Raw genomic sequence first — 18792 nt, 5'->3', positions numbered from 1 at the left:
CTTTTCTCATAACCCGAAAGCTCTTTCTCTTCCAAGTTGTCTACTTCCCTTTTCAAAGCTGTGACTGAATCTGCTTCCACTGCCTTCCCAGGCAACGTACTCCAATTTACAACATCTTGATCTGTTACGCCCCGCTGACCCCTGCCTTTTTGTGTCAATGACCTGTTGTTTGGTCTTTGGTTGCTGACCCACTTGCCAGTGGTAAAAAGTTTCTCTTAATTAAGTCTTCAATTTTGAGCACATCTGTTAAGAACATAAGGAAAAGAAGCAGGAGTTGGCTATGCCTTGCTCCACCATTCAATAAGATCATGGCTGATCTTTTCATGGACTTGCTCCCTTTACCCACACGCTCACCATTATCCTTAATTCCTTTACTGTTCAAAAATCTTTCTTTGCCTTAAATCGGTGAGGTAGTCTCACTGCTTTACTTGGCAGGGAATTCCACAGATTCACAACCCTTTGGGTGAAGAAGTTCCTTCTCAGCTCAGTCCTAAATTTGCGCTCCCTTATTTTGTGGCTATGCTGCGAGTTAAAATATTTTACAGCTACTGCAGGACCCTTTGAAGTACCATCATTGTACAGTGTGCAATAATAGCTAATTAGACAGAGCAAGCTTTATAATGTTGACTAATAAATCTGCTTTCAATAAATCTCCCCAGCCTCCTTTCCTCCAAGGAGAACTATTCCAAATCAGGGAATTCATAGAATAATGGCATAGAAAAAGGCCATTCAGTTCAGTTATGATGATCTAGTTTCTCTTGCTGATAGGAATTGATGGCTATGATTGGCCAACAACTGCATTATCACTGTGCCATGCGATTACCAGATTGGCAGCACATAAACAGTGTTCTTTTGCCTGTGTTCCTTTGCATATTTCCAACTGCTGACCACTCACCATACCTTGTGGTGGTTTTGCTATATATTTGCCCAATTAGCAATACTTGGGAGAAATTTAAAGTGAAACAGCACCAATTTATTTCCTCACTGTATTATTTGGATATGACTCTCCTGTTGTTACCGTGGCAAATACATTGAAATGAGAAGGTAGTTCAGCTTTGTTGAATTTCTTTTGCAAATCAGTCACAGATTTGTACCTCAGATTCATTTACTTATCTTTGGTTCACATCCCTTATATCATAGCCGAATTAAAAACCTCTAAATTGCAGTTTTGAAAGTTCCAACTGTCCCAGCATTCACAGCATTTGGTGTATAAAATGCTTCGAGCTTGCACTCACACTCTTCAGTTTGGAGATTGCATCCCCACATTCTTTATTCCCTCACTACAGGAAGTAGCCTCTTCATTGAATCCTTTTTCTCCCCAGTGAAACATCTTATGTCTAAACCTTCTAGACCCAAGGAACTACAAGCCACGAGATAACAAAGTGTGGAGCTAGATGAACACAGCAGGTCAAGCAGCATCTTAGGCTTTTGTGCTCCTAAGATGCTGCTTGGCCTGCTGTGTTCATCCAGTTCCACACTTTGCTATCTCGGATTCTCCAGCATCTCCGAACTACAAGCCATATTTGTGCTTCTCCTTGGTGAGTGTTTTTATTCTGCCGCTTTAATCCCAACCTTTGATCCCTTCTCAGTGCGTCCAATGAGTAAATACAGTGGCCAGCCTATACTTCAGTAGGATTGAAGAGGGAGGAGTGTTACTTGTTGAAAATAGCCTTGATAGTGCACCAGCAACAGGCTTTTCACACCTTAGCGCACTCAAGTCCATTTACCATGGCCGCTGTTGGGTGGGCTATGTCTGAGGTCACCTCGAGGCAGTAACCATATTCATGCTTACTACAGTCAGAGCCCTTCTACCTGCACCCCTGGACTGCAGACCAGGCAGCAACAGTAAGGTCTATGTCATGGCTTGCTTAGTCCAACTGCTGAGCAGACTGAAGCACAGAGCTTCTGCAGTTTCCGCTCTTGTTGATGATACATTTTGGTAGCAAAAACAGGAAGACAGATTATGATCTGAATGGTGTTAAATTGGGAAAGGGGGAGGTGCACCAAGACCTCGGTGAGTTTGTATATCAGTCACCGAAAATAAAAATCTAGGTGCAGCAGGCAAATGATATGTTGGCTTTTATAGTGAGAGGATTTGAGTTCAGGAGCAGAAGTATTTTACTGCAATTGTACAGGGCCTTGGTGGGAGTGTACTGGAGTATTGTGTGCAGTTTTGGTCTCTTTACCTGGGAAAGGATGTTCTGTCTAAGGAGACAGCGCAGCAAAAATTTACAAGATTGATTCTTGGGAGGCAGGACTGATATATGATAAGAGGTTGGGTTGGTCAGGACCATAGTCACTGGAGTTTGGGAAAATGAGGGGTATCTCATAGAAATCTATAAAATTCGAACAGGACTAGACAGGATAAATACAGGAGGTATGTTCCTGATGACTGGGGAGTCCAGAGCCAAGGGCCACAGTTTAAGGATATAGTGTAGGCCATTTAGGACTGAGATGAAGAAAAAATTCTTCACCCAGTGAGTGGTAGAATTCTCTGCCGTAGAAAGTGATTGAGGCCAAAATTTTGAAGTTTCATGAAGGAGTTAGATATAGTTCTCAGTGATAAAGGGATCAAGGGGTAATGGAAGAAACTGCAAATAGTTAGATGATCAGCCATGATCACATTGAATGGTAGAGCAAGCTTGAAGGGTCGAATAGCCTACTGCTGCTCCTATTTTCTATGATTCAATGTTTCAATATGCCTGTTGGTTTTAAGACCTGTGACTGTGGGAGACAGTACTGTTTATATCTGTAAGGTGGATTGGGTGTCAATACTGGAGTTGTCACCCTGTCACAGTGCGCTGTGGCGCCAATGTCTGTGGGTTTGTCACCAAGTTCAGGGCAGACCTCAGTGCACAGGAGACTTTGTATATGACTGCACAGGGTTTATCAATTGTTCTATAAAATACAATAGAGGCTCATCACTTTGAGTCAGCCTGGGCTCTGTCCATAGCATGGGGCATGAACATCACACCATGTTTGTGCAACACTTTACAGAACATTAACCTTCATCTTTCTTGGTCATCACATGGCGCTTGACATGCCTTATATTTCATTATTTTTATATAGTATAGATTTTTATTATGCCTGAATATTTTTGCTCCACGATCTCTTCAATTGCCTTTCTCTCAAATTACTCTGTAATGATCTGACATGAGTCTGCCTCTATGTGTTAATTTGTCCATGGGACATAGGCTCCACTAGCTGGGGCAGCATTTATTATCCGCTTCTAATTATCCTTGAGAAAGCTTTGGTGAGCTACCTTCTTGAATTATTGCAGTCACCTGCAGTGACATTGCAAAGGGAGATTGAGTACTTTGATTCAAAGGTGATGACTGAATGACATCCAAGTGAAGGTGTTCTTGTGACTTCAAGTGGAATTAACAGGTAGTTGCATTTTATCTGTGTCACTGCTTCCCTGCAATATAACCAGTGTATGAATTCATCTCATTCTTGTGATATGATGCAAAATTTGAGCATTTTGTTTAACTGCCCTATTTATTGGGGAGATATAAATAAAGCTGTTCAACAGTAGTTAATCTTACTCACTGCAATGGGCAGCACATCTGCCTCTCTTCCTCTTTCTTGCTGTCTACCTCTGCCTTTCTTACTGTGCGTTACTGTCTCAAATACGTTGTTTTTCCCGAGATAGTAGGAATTGCCAATGCTATAGAATCTGAGATAACACGATGTGAAGCTGGATGAACACAACGGCCCAAGCAGCATCAGTGGAGCAGGAAAGCTTGATGTTTCGAGTTGGGATCCTTCTTCAGAAAACCTGAAGTTCTGAAGAAGGGTCCCAACCCGAAATGTCAAGCTTTCCTGCTCCTCTGATGCTGTTTGGCCCGCTGTGTTCATCCAGCTTCACACCGTGTTACCTTATTTTTCCCGTTGACTCTCTTTTTCTCACCTGTTCCACTTTTAAAACCAGGAGAACTGAAGTTGTATTTCTTGATTTCGTTGTACCAGGATTCACTCACTTCAGCCCCTAAAACAAAACAAAGAAATTTATGATAGGATTTGAAAGGGTAGGTGGAGTGCAGGGTTTCCATTTGTGGGGAAAATCAAATCAAATTCATAAACCCTGGTTATAAATTTAAGATAGTAAATCCAATAACAATCAGGATTTTGACTATTGATGTGGATTTTATTGTCACATCAATAAAATGTGACAATAATTACGTGTACCTAGCTACAGAATCTTAGAAAGAAAGAACAAAGTTGAAAGTTCAGCATTGCAGTAATTATAGTACAGTGACACTGTCTTAGTTTTAAGTAGAAAATAAAGAAATAAAGCCAGAAGTTCAGCTTTTTTACCCAGACAATGGTGAGGATGTGGGACTTATCATCACAAGGAGTGGCTGTATTTAAGGGGATACTAGATAAATGCAGAGGGAGAAAGTAATAGAATATTACGATTGTTTCAGAGATAGTAGGAACTACAGATGCTGGAGAATCTCAGATAACAAGGTGTAGAGCTGGAGGAACACAGCAGGCCAAGCAGCATCAGAGGAGCAGGAAAGCTGACGTTTCGGGCCTAGACGCTTCATCAGAAATTTCTACTGCTTGGCCTGCTGTGTTCATCCAGCTCTACACCTTGTTATCTGAGAATATTAGGATAATAGGATTAGGTGAAGGATGGAGGAGGTGAGGCATCACATTGGCATAGACCTGTTGAGTTGATTGGGCTATATTAATTCTGGATGTAATATATAATTGCTCTTTCTACTTCTTCTCGCTTCACTCTGGTTTGATATCAATGGAGTTAAACTGGACCATCAGCAACTCTTCACACATTTCTTCCCAAGTTTTACAAACTGTGAAATTCTCATTGAGCAACCTCTAGGCTTTTAAACCAACAGCTTGGTGCTGGGCCCCATTTCACTCGCATTTGGCCTTGTCATTGAGAAACTTATCTTGACTAAATGCTGGAAAATCAGCTTCATACGACACATGTTTTCAGTCATCAGTTTTCCCATTGGAAATGTTATTGGATTTGAGATCACACAAGCTCACTTTGAGGAAATCAGATCTGAATTGAGGGCCGCAGAAAGGCTTAGGACAGAATTAGTCAAGGGTGGGAAAAGTTTTGACTTTCTACCTTTTACCTCGGCGATGAACAAAAGTTGTGCTAAGTAGATAGTGTTTTTTTTTCATTCATTTGTGGGATGTAGGTGTCGCTGGCAGGCTGGCATTTCTTGCCCGTCCCTAGCTGCCCTTGAGACTTTATTGATTGGTTCAACTGAATGGCTTGCTGGGCTATTTCAGAGGGCAGTTAAGAACCAACCACATTGGCTGTGGGTCTGGAATCACAAGTAGGCCAGACCAGGGGAGGATGGCAGTTTTCCTTCCCTGAAGGACATTAGTGGACCAGATGGGTTTTTCCTGACAAATGACAATGGATTCAAGGTCTTCAGCAGATGCTTAAATGTAAATTGAAAGCAATGTTATGTAAAGTCCTGTTTGCCACTGTTGTGTCCTTTTTTGTATCTCATATCTACACACACATGACATTCCAGCTGCAAAACGCCTACTATATCCTTCAGTTCTAGCTTCCAGCTCTTTCTACAACTTGTTTACTTTTCCGGGTCAGGCTTCATCAATCAAGTATTGTGAATGTTATTACTAAACAACCTTGCAAAATCAAACATGGAATAAATGCACACAACACTCAGCAACTGTGTGTATTGTTGACCCGCAATCCTGACCCTGATTACCTTGATTTTAAAATTCTCCTCTTTATATCCCACCGTAGCCTCACTTACATCCCAATCTCTGTGAAGTCATTCAGACCCACAACACTGTGTTATCAGGGTTCTTGCTTCTTGGGGATCCATCCACTGTTGGTGGCTATATTTTTGGATACCTGGGCCCCTAGCTCTGGAACTCCCATGCTAAACCACTTGACTTCTTTGATCCATTCCTGTACTCCTTGAAACACACCTTCTTTGTGGTACAACATCAATTTTGGTCCAACCATTCTCTTGTGAAGTGCGCCTGGATGCTTTAACATTAAAGGCGCAATAACAATGCAAGTTGTATCGACAGCCCAGCAAGGAGGAGGATTGAGGATTATTCAATGAGAGGGTCAAGTCAAGTGAAGGCATCTCAGATGTAGCCTGCAGCTGTTCTGTCCCTTTTCTGCCACACACTAGACACAACTTCATACCATATATGTAGCAATCTAGCCTAGCAGTAAAAATGACATATTATTATCTCAAGCTAAAACAATGTGTGTGACTCAGCTTATGAACAGTTTTCAATGAAAAGAGATTGATAGCCATGAGTATAGTTTGGAAGTGCTGGGACTGATATATCATTGGATACACTGTAGCCAATGTCAGACCTATAGACCCAGCTCAAAGTTCCTGTAGGGCCGAGGCTGCATGGTAATAAACGGATGTTAAAGATCACTGCGAATCATCGTGTTTGTACACTATTAACTAGAAGGTACTACTTTGGCTCAGTGTGATCTATTTTGTCACCTTCCTGTGGCTGAACAGGTGGTCAGGAGCAGAAGACAATATTAAAATTCATTAAGAAGCTTCCAGTTTTCACTGTCAAAGCTGTTAGCGGTTAGAGTTTAAGGATAGTGTGGCTTACATTATCTTCCTCAACATTCAAATTCAGGCTTAGCTCTAATCTGTTATTATTCAATTAAATTATTGGGTGGCACGGTGGCTCAGTGGTTAGCACTGCTGCCTCACAGCGCAAGGGATCCAGGTTCAATCCCACCCTTGGGCAGCTGTCTGAGTGGAGTTTGCCCATTCTCCCTGTGTCTGCATGGGTTTCCTTCGAGTGCTCTGGTTTCCTCCAACAGTCCAAATATGTGCAGGTTAAGTGGGTTGGTCATGCTAAATTGCCCAATGTGCTTAGGGATGTGCAGGATAGTTGGGCTAGCCATGGGATATGCAGGGTTGAACGGATAGGGTTGGAGGTTAGGTCTGGGTGTGATGCTCTTTGAGGGTTAGTGTGTACTCAATAGGCCGAATAGCCTGCTTCCACACAGCAGGGATTCTATTATCATAAGGATTTCAGTCAAAGTTCATTCAATCTACAGTACATCTAAAATGCCACTCTGACCCTTTGCTTCCTTGGGCTCGAGTGATCACTCAAACCATTCACATTGCTGCAGCAAGAGGTCCTCTGAATGCACACCTCCCTGACCACAGGAGGTCACTGTGAGCCCTCACCTCCCTGACCACAGGAGGTCACTGTGAACCCTCAGTCATGTGTAAGTTCCTGCTGAATTCTGAGCTCATTACCTGTTGGTGGCTTTGTCTCACTGCTCCATTTGTACCAGAGGTTCTCTCCGTACTCGGTGTTACTGTGCCGGAGCTGATTGATCTCAATGAGATGATCTGCCCATTTCTGCGCTTGCTTGGAGAGGTCAGAGTTTAACTGCAGGGGCTGTGACTGATGTAGGGTCCGTAGCCTGTTGTGTTCTTGAAGTAGTTCAGCTTGAAATGCTTTTATTCCCTTGTCTGTAAAATGCCAGATGTCGATTGATATTTTCCACAGAGCATTACTGAGGCTGCAGTGTAAATTATTGTTTATTTTATTGGTGTTAAGAGTGCTACTGAAACTTACATTTGGCTTTTACACGTATGCCCAGCATTTACAGCACAGAAACAACCATTTAATAAAACACATCCATTCAACATTAATGCTGTACAGGAGTGTCCTCCCAACTTGCTTCATCCAATCCTATCTTTATAATCTCATATGCTTCTGCCTCACTACCTCTGGGTTCCCCTTAAAGCCACTTTTGCTTCACAAGTCATTCACTACTTGTGATAACAAGGTTCACAATCTTAACTTACTCATTTTGGGGTAAGTTCCCTCAGAAATATCATAGGCACCATCAAATTGAAAGAGTGAGTCACTCACTATGAGTCTGTATTGACGCCAATCAGTAGGATGTTTCTGACTAGTTGCTCAGTCAATTTGAAATGCACCAGATCAGGGGACCTAACAGGGGAAATGTGGTGAGCTTGTCTCTCCTTTCAGGAGAATGCATGCCCAGACAGAATAATCTCAGAGTAAGGTGTTGCACACTTAAAATGGAGATAAGGAGGAATTTTGTTTTCCTCTCAGACAGTGGTGAATTTGTGAAACTCTTCACCACAGAGGGCTGGATCATTTTGTATTTTCAAGGCTATCATAGACAGGGTTTCCAACTAGTCAGGGAAACAAGCGTTGTGGGGTAAAGTCATTAACTTAGAGTTAAGGTTATCGGATCTACCATTGAGTGGCAAAGCAGACTTCATAGACTGAAGGATCTACTTCTGCTATTATGTCTGACGGTCTTGCATCATACAGTGAAGTAGTATTGTGCACAAAACAAGGCAAGGGTCAAAAAAACACAAAAATAGCTTTCACTTGGTAAGGGTCAAGAAGTAAAATGTCTCAACTTAGCTCCAAACTACAACATGCCTGTAAAGCATCTTATCATAGGAACTCAGACTCCTAAATTGTATAGACCATCACCAAAACGTACGTGACAGCAGTTTTAGAGAACTGTGGTATTGCGTTCTCCTCTGTGGCCCTCTCAGAAATTTTACTAGTTTGTGGTATAGTTGAAGCAAGTGAGAAATACATTGTATCAGTGATAATGGGAACTGCAGATGCTGGAGAATCCAAGATAATAAAGTGTGGAGCTGGATGAACACAGCAGGCCAAGCAGCATCTCAGGAGCACAAAAGCTGTTGTCCAGGTTTTGTTGTGGGTCAAGGTGAGGTCAAGAAGCCCAGGATGATTGAATCTCCATGACTCTAACCATACAGAAACAGGCCATTCGGCCTATTGAGCCTGTGCCAGTAAATAACAAGCACCCAACTATTCTAATCCCATTCTCCAGCATTGGCCCATAGCCTTGTATGCCATGGCATCGCAAGTGCACATTTAAATACATTTTCAATATTATGATGGTTTCTGCCTCTACCATCCACGCAATTCCAGATTCCCACTACCCTCTGGGTGAAAAATTGTTTCCCTATAGCCCCTCTAAACCTCCTGCCCATCACCTTAAATCTAACCTGGTCAGCAGTGCCCCTATTAAAGGGAAAAGTTCCTTCCTGTTTACCCTCTCTCTGTCCTTCATAATTTTATACACATCTTAATCATGTTGCCCTTCAGTTTCAAGGAAAACAACCCCAGTCTGTCCAATCCCTCTACATGTCTGTATCTCCGCAGCCCAGACTACATCCTGGTAAATCTCCCTCGGCACCCCCTCCACTGCTGTCACATTCCTTCTATAATGTGGATTCCAGGATTCATACAATACTCTAGCTGTGACCTAACCAAAGTTTTATACAATTCCAGGAAAACGTCCTTGCTCTTAAACTCTATTAATAAAGGCAAATGTACCATGTGTCTTTTTACCCAATTTCTCTACCTGCCCCATTACCTTAAGGGACTGATATATGGACACCAAGGTTCCTCTGATCCTAGTGCTTCCCAGGGTCCTGCCATTCATCATGTACTTCCTTGCCCTGTTTGTACTGTCCAAATGCATCACTCACACTTATCTGGATTGAATTCCGTTTGCCGAATTCAGCTCACCTGACTGGCTAGTCTGTATCCTCCTGTAATCTAAGGCTTCTCACTGTTTGCTACTCGACCAATTTTAGTAAAATAGAAACATCATAGGATCGCCACATTGTGAAAATCTGCCTCACGGCCCATCGGGTCATCGATTCCTCAGAATTCCTCAGCATGCACAAAAATGTCCTGGGCATCTCTTATCACCCAGATTTCGAACACATCAGTTGTGTGCACCCCACCCCACCCCGAACTCCTCCAATTGTGGGAAGGAGCTCTCCAAACCAACTGTCAGCAATCTTCCCCAAGGTCCTGGATTCAACTTCCTGTTGTAAATTAGTGCTCCAACTCACTGGTCAGGGTGTTAAACAGGACCCTCCTGTCCCATTGTTTCAGTGTGGGCCTGTCATTTGAATCAACAATGTGTTTCTGAACTTGCTGCATTTTCTCTACACTCCTCCTAAGCCCTTCTTGTACCCCTTCCACACCTCCCACACACTTTAATGTTACGTCTATTGTTTCTACCTATTTCTGTCAGTTCAGTGTTGGCAGTGTATGTGTCGCTAGAGTTCTGTGGACAGTTACAAGAGGCAGTGTAAAATGGATTGTGTTCAGGAAATGTAGGAGCTACCTAAGTTTGTACTTGGGTTTGCACATTTAGGCTCCTCTACCATTTCAACAATCATTGTCAGTTTTGCTGAGAAAAGATACATTTTTGTTGAAGCTTTTCATCTTGCACTTGTTGGGACAACTCACAATAAAAAAAAATTCAAAGGGGAATTGTTGAAATATTGTGCATTAAAGCCATCATGCAGAATAATGGCCACTTGGATCAGATCATTTCTTTCTGTGAATCAGTGAACTGATAGAAGGCTCTAATGTGGTTCTGAAAGGTGTTGGTCCACCTGGGGTGATATCTCTAATGTTTGAGCAACAGGTAAGCTAGTTATTTTATGTTGCTAATGTGCAGAGGTCTTCAGCACTAACAGGATGATGCCTTCAAGCGTGAAATACATTCTGCCTATCATATAAATGAGTAACGTGTTATATAAATTTCAGTGTTTGTGCACTAAGTAGGCTGTATGCCCCAAAGGTTATATCAAACAGCATATCTCTTTTGGCTATTCATAACAAGCTCGGTACTGACTGTATACAAGCAGACCAAAACTACAAAATCACACCACCATATCTAACAACAAATGTGATTCTGTAGTTGGATAGCTGGTGCTGCGTAATCCTGTGTGTGTGAAAGAATTATGCTGATTGTCAGTCAGGCTTGCAGTCTGATATGCTTATGTGTACTGGAAATAACATATATTATTACACAGGGCTGTTTTATATACAAATAGAAAGAATGTACGCATGCACTGAGAATGTTTCAAGTCAACAAAACATGTGACACACATTTGCTGGTTCAGCTCTCAGGTCAATGTCCTGGGTGATCAGAATCAACCTTCCTGGTTTAAAATTTGAACAATGCCTAGCAGATAACTATCAATCAGCATTAATGAATACATTCTCCTCGGCAATACTTCTACTAATCTGAGTCCACAGGCCAACGCATTAGCCCTCTCCTATCATACAGTGTAAATGTTGGTTTTTCTTTAAGTGGTATTTTTGTAAATTGTCTTGATGAATGTAAGATGATAAGCTTCTTTTTCCTTATAATATTCAAGTTCTCACTACCTACAAGTGACTATGTTTTCATCTTCCTGACAGTACATGTATTTTTTAGAGAACAAAACACATACCTGGCAATGGTGCCATGTGGCCTGTTTCTGGTGCCTTGCCACTGCCTCCTTGAGCCGAGCCACCCTCAACCTCCTCCACTTTACTTCCAACTGGCAGGACATTCTTAGCAAAGTAGCCAGGGTTGGTGATGTTACCGGCTGGGTCAAACTGGGCCACCACGATGGTGAGACCTTTGCCATCTGATGCCAGGCCAGCCCCCATCTCCTTGGACTCTCTCCAAACCAACTGTGTAAAATGGCCTGCAGAGGAACAGAGTCAGGTGATTGATAAAGAGCACAGGTGAGCTGCAATCCACATCTTCCACAACCTAATTCAATGCTCTCCTAGACAGACTCCCACTTCCCATTCACTGTAATCTTCAGCCCATTCAAATTTCTGCTGCTCATGTTCTTGTTCACATTGGAGTCCTGCTCACCTCTGTGTTCACTGAGCTGCATTGGCTCCTACTTGGGAAAAACCTCAATTTGGAAATTCTCGTCCTTGTTTTAATCTCTTCAGATACCTGCACTTCCCTTTCTCATTCATATCCTCTAGTTCCACAACCCTCTGAGACCTCCATACTGCTCCAAACCTGGCGTTGCTCCTCCAACTTTGCAAATCTAATATCATGTAGAGACATTTGCACCAGCGGAGATGCTCAGCCTGTTTTTGATGATCACTTGGTGTTCCAAATAATGAATTGCGATAAAGTGTGGTACCTGTTGTGATATATTTTACACACAATGATGAGCTTCTTTGGTTCTGATCTCTTGCTTGAGGGGTGCGAGCGCCGACCCAGTCTATTTGGAAACTCATCCACTCTTCTTCAAATATTTCAATCATTGCAACAGGCAGCTGGCATAAAGCTTAATATCTCATTCCTAGTGCTACCAATAACATGTCATTGCTACTGTGCAGTATTTGGAAATAATGTGCTTGAGCTTTGCCACAAGAAACTAGGCCAGAGACATGGAGACACTGCCATTCTAGTCTCTTACATTTTGCAGCCGCCATCTCATCAGGCAGCCAATTGGATTGCAGGCGACAGAGAGAACTCACATTGGGAGCTCAACAGAAAGCCTGGGATGTGCCAATATTGGGAGCGATGGGGAAGACTGATGCTCTTCCTGGACCTTGACCATTACTGAGGCAGGCACTCATCTCTCAGAGTGGATGCAAAATTCAACACTCTTTGGTCATATAACAATGAAACATGATAATGCAAAGACAAAGGGGATTGATCTATGCTTTTTTGATTTGATTTGATTTATTATTGTCACATGTACCTAGGAACAGTGAAAAGTTTTGTTTTACTTGCAGTACCGGCAGATCATACCATACAAAGTGCATGAGGGTGATAGAACAGAGCGAGGAATACAATGCTACAGCTGCAGGGAAGGTGCACAGACAGGAATATTTAAATATAAAATTTGAGAGGTCCATTCAGAGGCCTATTAATGGTGGGGAAGAAGCTGTTCTTGAATCTGTTGTTATGTGTGCTTAGGTTTTCGTGTCTTCTGGCTAACAGAAGAGGTTGGAAGAGATTATAAACAGGGTGGGAGGGGTCTTTGATGATGTTGGCTGCCTTCCTGAGGCAGTGAGAGGTGTAGATGGAGTCAATGGATGGAGCATCGGCTTTATCAAATGCAGTTCAATGTTTGTCACGGGACGGAATGGTACTTACTGCATTGCTATGGCTTTAAGAAAAGATTGAAGGTAATAACACCCATCAAGCCACAATAGGAAAACCTAGAGATTACCAGAATGCCTTTGACATCATGAATGAATTGGACAACATAGATTTCGAGAGAATTCCACTTGTAGGAGTGTTCAAAAGTGTGGACCATGAATAGTAGTAACTAAGTGTGTTAAAATAAAGCTTTTACTCAGTGAGTAGTGAGAATGTAGAATTTTGCTCCTGAAGGAAGGAATCGGGCTAAACAACTTAGATGTTTTTCACGGGAACTAGATGTGCCCATGAGAAAAGGGATTAAAAAGATATAATGAATTGCTGGGATAAAGCAAATGGAATAAGAAGAGACTTGTGTGAAGTTCAGATACTAACACAGACTATTTGGGACAAATGGTGTTGCATATTTTACATAAGTCGATGCAATCATTGTGTGGAAAGGAAAGAAACAAAACTTACCACAATTCTTCTGAAATCCAGGAGAGGAGAAATCATAATTTTTAATTTCGTTGTACCAGGAGTCAGCAACATCCTTTCCTTTAAATGTAGAAAGATTGACAGCTTAAGGCACTTACAGCATAAAAAGGTAGAGTCTGGGGCAGGAGACATGCCATCAGGTATCATGCTAATAACCTAGTTACTATAAACTCTTAACAGAAACTTCTCTTTGGATGAACTGGATATACATGAACTCCTGTTATACTCAACTCCTGTCAGAATACACTCAAGTTACAATAAATTCAATCCACAACAAAGTTCTGCTGCTGTAAACAAAAGTTATGAATAAATTCCAGTCGTAATAAACACTTGTCAGAATAAAATACTGCTACAATAAATTTCTCATTACAATAAATAGTTGTTATAAAACTCCAAGTTAGTTCAATTGTATTAAATTGTTTTAGAATTAAATTCTTCCCATAATAAACCCCTGCAAGAAACATGCTTTCAACTTCTGTTTGCAATAATCTCGTCAGAATAAACTTTTTACACAATTAATAGCAAAAAATACTTAAGCTCATACTCATAAATTCTTGTTATAATTCTAATTACTTTATTTGCAATTTTGTTAGTAGTATTCATCTGCTGAAGTTTCTCGATTATATTGCAGACTTGATTCAACTTTAACTTCAAGATGCGTACAATCTATGCTTAGAGATTCAGAAGACCCTCAAACATCGAGCACAATCTGATGATTCTTGTGCAACATGGGCAGGAAATTCCTGGAAGCAGATTCCTTTCCTCACAGGTCACTTTGCCAGAGAAATGGAGATAAGCAAGCAACTCCCAGGAATTTTAAGGTCACAGATATGTACAGCAATACGTATGTGAAGTTATAGTTAGCTTTGGCTCCTCTATTAGAAAAATCATACTTGGGATAGCTCTGGATAAGGATCTTGTGACCCATATGGATCATATAGGGGTGGCACGGTTAGCACCACTGCCTCACAGCGCCAGGGACCTGAGTTTGGTTCCAGCCTCAGGTGACTATATAGAGTTTGCACGTTCCCCCCGTTTCCTCCATGGTTTCCTCCGGATGCTCTGGTTTCCTCCCACAGTCCAAAGATGAGCAGTGTAGGTGGATTGGCCATGCTAAATTGCCCATAGTGCCCAGGAATGTTTAGGTTAGGTGGATTAGGCATGGGAAATGCAGGGAGGGGGAATGGGTCTGGGTGGGATGCTTTTTGGTGGGGCGATGTGGACCTGTTGGGCTGAAGGGCCTGTTTCCACACTGTAGGGACTTTTGATATTGATGTAGAATTATGGAGCTTCTGAAGATTTGGACAAGGTGAGACTTTGTGAAATTAATTGAGTTGTATTGAGTCCAGGGTAGAGCAAAGTGCATTTCAGCTGTGGGTTGAACATGCTTGATGGGCTGGGGTCATATTTTGCAAATTGAACAATTTGAAGTTGGGAGGAAGGAGGTATTAGGAGTTTCAGTGAGCTTGAAAGCAAAGAAATCTCAAGGCCCACATGAGGTATATCCCAGGCTGCTGTGTGAAGCAAGGAAGGAGAGTTTAGGGAATTCAACACTAATTGTCAAATCATCTCTGGCCACAAGTGGCAGAACAGAGGATTAGAGAACTGCTCCTGTGCGAATATTATTTAAGAAATGTGGTAAGGATAAACCAGGAAAATACAGGCCTGTGAGTCTAACATCAGTACTAGAGAAATGGTTGGAAAAAATTCTGAGAAATAAAATAAATCGCCTGTTGGAGAGACATAGATTCATCAAGGATAATCAGCATTTTTTTTCAGGGAGATATCATATCTAACATAATTGTATTTTCCAAGAACGTGGCTAGGTGAATAGATGAGGGTAACACAGTTGATGAACTATATGGACATCAGTGAGGCTTTTAACAAGGTGTCATATGGTGACTCGTCAAGATGTCCAGGGCTTCCAGGGCAGTTTGGGTTAAAATAGACTTAACGGCATGAGGCAGTGGGTAATGGTCGAAAAGTGTCTTTGTGACTGGAAGTGTGTATCCCGTGATGTGTCACAGAGCCTGGTGCTGGGTCTCTTGCTGCTAGCAGTGTGCATAATATTCTAGGCATGAATCCCCGTGGTATGATCAGTAAGTTCACAGATGGTGCAAAAATTAGTGGTGGTTCGGTTAGATTCATCAAGGATAATCAGCATTTTTTTTCAGGGAGATATCATATCTAACATAATTATATTTTCCAAGAACGTGGCTAGGTGAGTAGATGAGGGTAACACAGTTGATGAACTATATGGACATCAGTGAGGCTTTTAACAAGGTGTCATATGGTGACTCGTCAAGATGTCCAGGGCTTCCAGGGCAGTTTGGGTTAAAATAGACTTAACGGCATGAGGCAGTGGGTAATGGTCGAAAAGTGTCTTTGTGACTGGAAGTGTGTATCCCGTGATGTGTCACAGAGCCTGGTGCTGGGTCTCTTGCTGCTAGCAGTGTGCATAATATTCTAGGCATGAATCCCCGTGGTATGATCAGTAAGTTCACAGATGGTGCAAAAATTAGTGGTGGTTCGGTTAACAGCAAAGATGAAAGTCTACAGGAGGATACAGAGGGACTGGTGGGATGGGCCGAACAGTGGCAAACGGAATTTGATTCTCAAAAGTGTGAGGCGATGCATTTTGGGAGGATTAACAAGGCAAAAGAGAGCACATTGAATATCGAGCCTTAGGAAAGTACACAGGATCAGAGGGGTCTTAGTGTGCATGTCCATAGATCCTTACAGGCTGCAGGGCAGGGAGAGAAAATGGTTGAGAAGGTGAGAGATTCCTGCCTTTATTTGTTAAGACATTGAATATAAAAGTAAGGAGGTTATGATGGAACTGTATAAGATCTTATTTAGGAATACTGAGTTCTCATCTCTAAAATGTTATGAAGGATTTTTTAAAAATTCATTCAGAGGATGGTGGTATCACTGGCTGGGTCAGCATTCACTGCCCATCCCTAATTGCCCACAGGCGAGGTAAGAATCAGCCACATTGCTGAGGGTTTGGAGTCACATACAGGCCACTCTAGGTAAGGATGGCAGTTACCTTGCCTAAATGGCATTCGTGAACCAGGTGAGTTTTTCCAATAAGGGACAATGGTTGCATGGACTTGATTAGACTCTTAATTCCAGACTTTGTTAAACATTGACTTTAAATTCTATCATCTAGCATGGCAGGGATTTGAAGCCAGGTCCCCGTGACATTAACTGGTCCAGTGACAACAGCATGAGACCATTGTCTCTCTGATGTGATTACATAAGACAAGGTGCAGACAAGAGTCAGTAAAATGTTACCTGGGCTGGAATGATTTATCTATGAAGATTCATCTGCGATAGCCTTGGGGATTGTGTGTCCCATACAGCAGAGAAGGTTGGGGGTGGTGGTCTATCATTGAAGTGTATAAAGGTGTTTGGGGTGCAGATAGATCGAGCGAAAGCTTTCCATTTGTAGTAGAGGGTCAAAAATCAGGAGGCACAGTTTTAAGGTAAGGAATGGGAGGTTTAGAGGGGATTTGCGGAAAGCCTTTTTCACCCAGAAGATAGTGAGTCTCTGGGAATGACTGCCTAAAAGGCTGGCGGAGGCATTTAAGATGTAATTATATGAGAACTTACAATGCCAGAGAATTTAAGATCACTGGCCAAGTGTTGGTGAATAGGATTGGATCAGACAGACACTTGATAACTGGTGTGTACGCGGTGGGTTTAAGGGCCTTTTACCATATTGTAAAGACTCTATGACTCTTTGAAATACAAGTCCAGTCCCACAAATATTGACCAAGAAACATTGTGTGTGTCTCAAGTGGTGGAGAGATATACCTGTGGCCTGGACACTGCCAGAACCTTGCTGACACCAGATGTTCTCCCCGTACGATGTGTCGCTGTGCTTCAATGTCCTCGAAGTGACCAGATACTTCGCCCACTTCTCAGCTTTCTCACTCATTGCTGTGTTCAGGGTTAACGGCCCTGCTCCATGTTTCACCCGATATTCATTCACAGATTTCAGTAACTGTGCAGCGAAGTGTTCCCCTGAAAGAAAGTGATGGTCAGTAATGGACTACAAAGCCCACAGAGCGAGGGAGCTTGCCTTGAGGAAGTAAATGCCTCTCTCACCAGCTGCCCCCAACTTCTCTCTCTCTAGAGAAAGTGGCTGCAATGTTCTCCCTTCTAGCATTACATAACAATGTGTGTGATCACTGAAAGTGAAAGAAGGGGAACATCATACAGGAGAATTATGCAGCAGATGTAAAGATGAAAAGACGGACTTCTTCCTCACCTGACCTGAAAATGCATCAAAAACCAAAACATTTTGTATAGTGGAAGAAAAATAACAAGGAAGGAAGGAAGCGTCAGCGTATATTCCAACATTGAGATAAATCTTGTGCATTACCTAAAGATTGTAGACAGGGTCGTCTAATTACATGAGAACATTGTTGAAGCAGGTTCAGAAATTTGTGGATCCACTTGGAGGTGCGTTTTCCCTGACCCAATAACCACAGGTCGCATGAACAGGAACCAGGTTTGATTCCGCCCTCAGGTGACTGTCTGTGCAGAGCTTGCGTGTTCTTGCTGTGCCTGCGTGGGTTTCCTCCAGATGCTGTGGTTTCCTCCCACATTCCAAAGATGTGCAGGGTGGGTGGATCGACCATGCTAAATTGCCTGTAGTGTTCAGGGATACATAGGTTGGGTGGCTTAGCATGTGAAATACAGGGATAGGGTAGGACATGGGTTGCATTTTCAAGGGTCAGGATGGGCTGAATGGCCTGCTTCTACTCTATAGGGTTCTATGACCTCTTGATTGAACATCAATAAGTGCTGACAAAGACTGTTAATGATTTTCACGGTTATTTCAACAGCCTCTTCACTGGAAATATGTGGGTAGCTGGCTCCTCCTCCTGCTTTAAAAATACCACTGTGTGATAGAGGCTCTGAGATCCGATGATGCAATCTGAAATCATCGTTTATAACTTATACTGGGTCCTGACCTCGCCCCGCTGGACCTTTGAAACTCTAGTCCCTCGATTCTGCTCAGAGGCTCGGAGTTACCCAAACCAAGCTTTTAGTCATTTCTCCACTTCAAACTTTATTTTCAGTTTTTCTTACACGTACAAGTGATTTTCATTGAACAACACGAGGTAATCTCACTGAAACACCCAAAGTAATAAAAAGGATAGACAAGTAGGTAAGATGTATCTCTTGTTGGGGTGTCTAAAAGCTGAGAGAACAATTTTAAAATGCTGAGGTATAAGAGGAGGATTAGTTTGCATGTAATCCCTATAGTGTGGAAGCAGGCCATTCAGACCATCAAGTCCACACTGACCCTCCAAGAGCATCCCAACCCCTATCCTATC

At 42.3% G+C, this 18792-nt stretch overlaps 1 protein-coding gene across 4 annotated transcripts in view; it reads right to left on the bottom strand.

Annotated features, from left to right (window-relative positions):
* Positions 1–18792, bottom strand: part of glipr2 (GLI pathogenesis-related 2) — a 54312-nt gene that overhangs the window by 4557 nt on the left and 30963 nt on the right. For all 4 annotated transcript variants that reach the window (XM_048558482.2, XM_048558485.2, XM_048558483.2 and 1 more), the window contains exons 7-11: positions 17261–17470; positions 13424–13501; positions 11295–11534; positions 7266–7484; positions 3911–3988 (exon numbers count right to left, since the gene is read on the bottom strand). In XM_048558482.2, the coding sequence (XP_048414439.1) occupies positions 3911–3988; positions 7266–7484; positions 11295–11534; positions 13424–13501; positions 17261–17470 (825 nt within the window). The remainder of the gene's footprint in view (positions 1–3910; positions 3989–7265; positions 7485–11294; positions 11535–13423; positions 13502–17260; positions 17471–18792) is intronic.

This window comes from Stegostoma tigrinum, chromosome 29, assembly GCF_030684315.1.
Source record: "Stegostoma tigrinum isolate sSteTig4 chromosome 29, sSteTig4.hap1, whole genome shotgun sequence".
NCBI classification, from domain to species: Eukaryota; Metazoa; Chordata; class Chondrichthyes; order Orectolobiformes; family Stegostomatidae; genus Stegostoma; species Stegostoma tigrinum.
The sequence above is the reverse complement of the archived record's forward strand: the minus strand, read 5'-3'. Positions and strand labels throughout refer to the sequence as shown.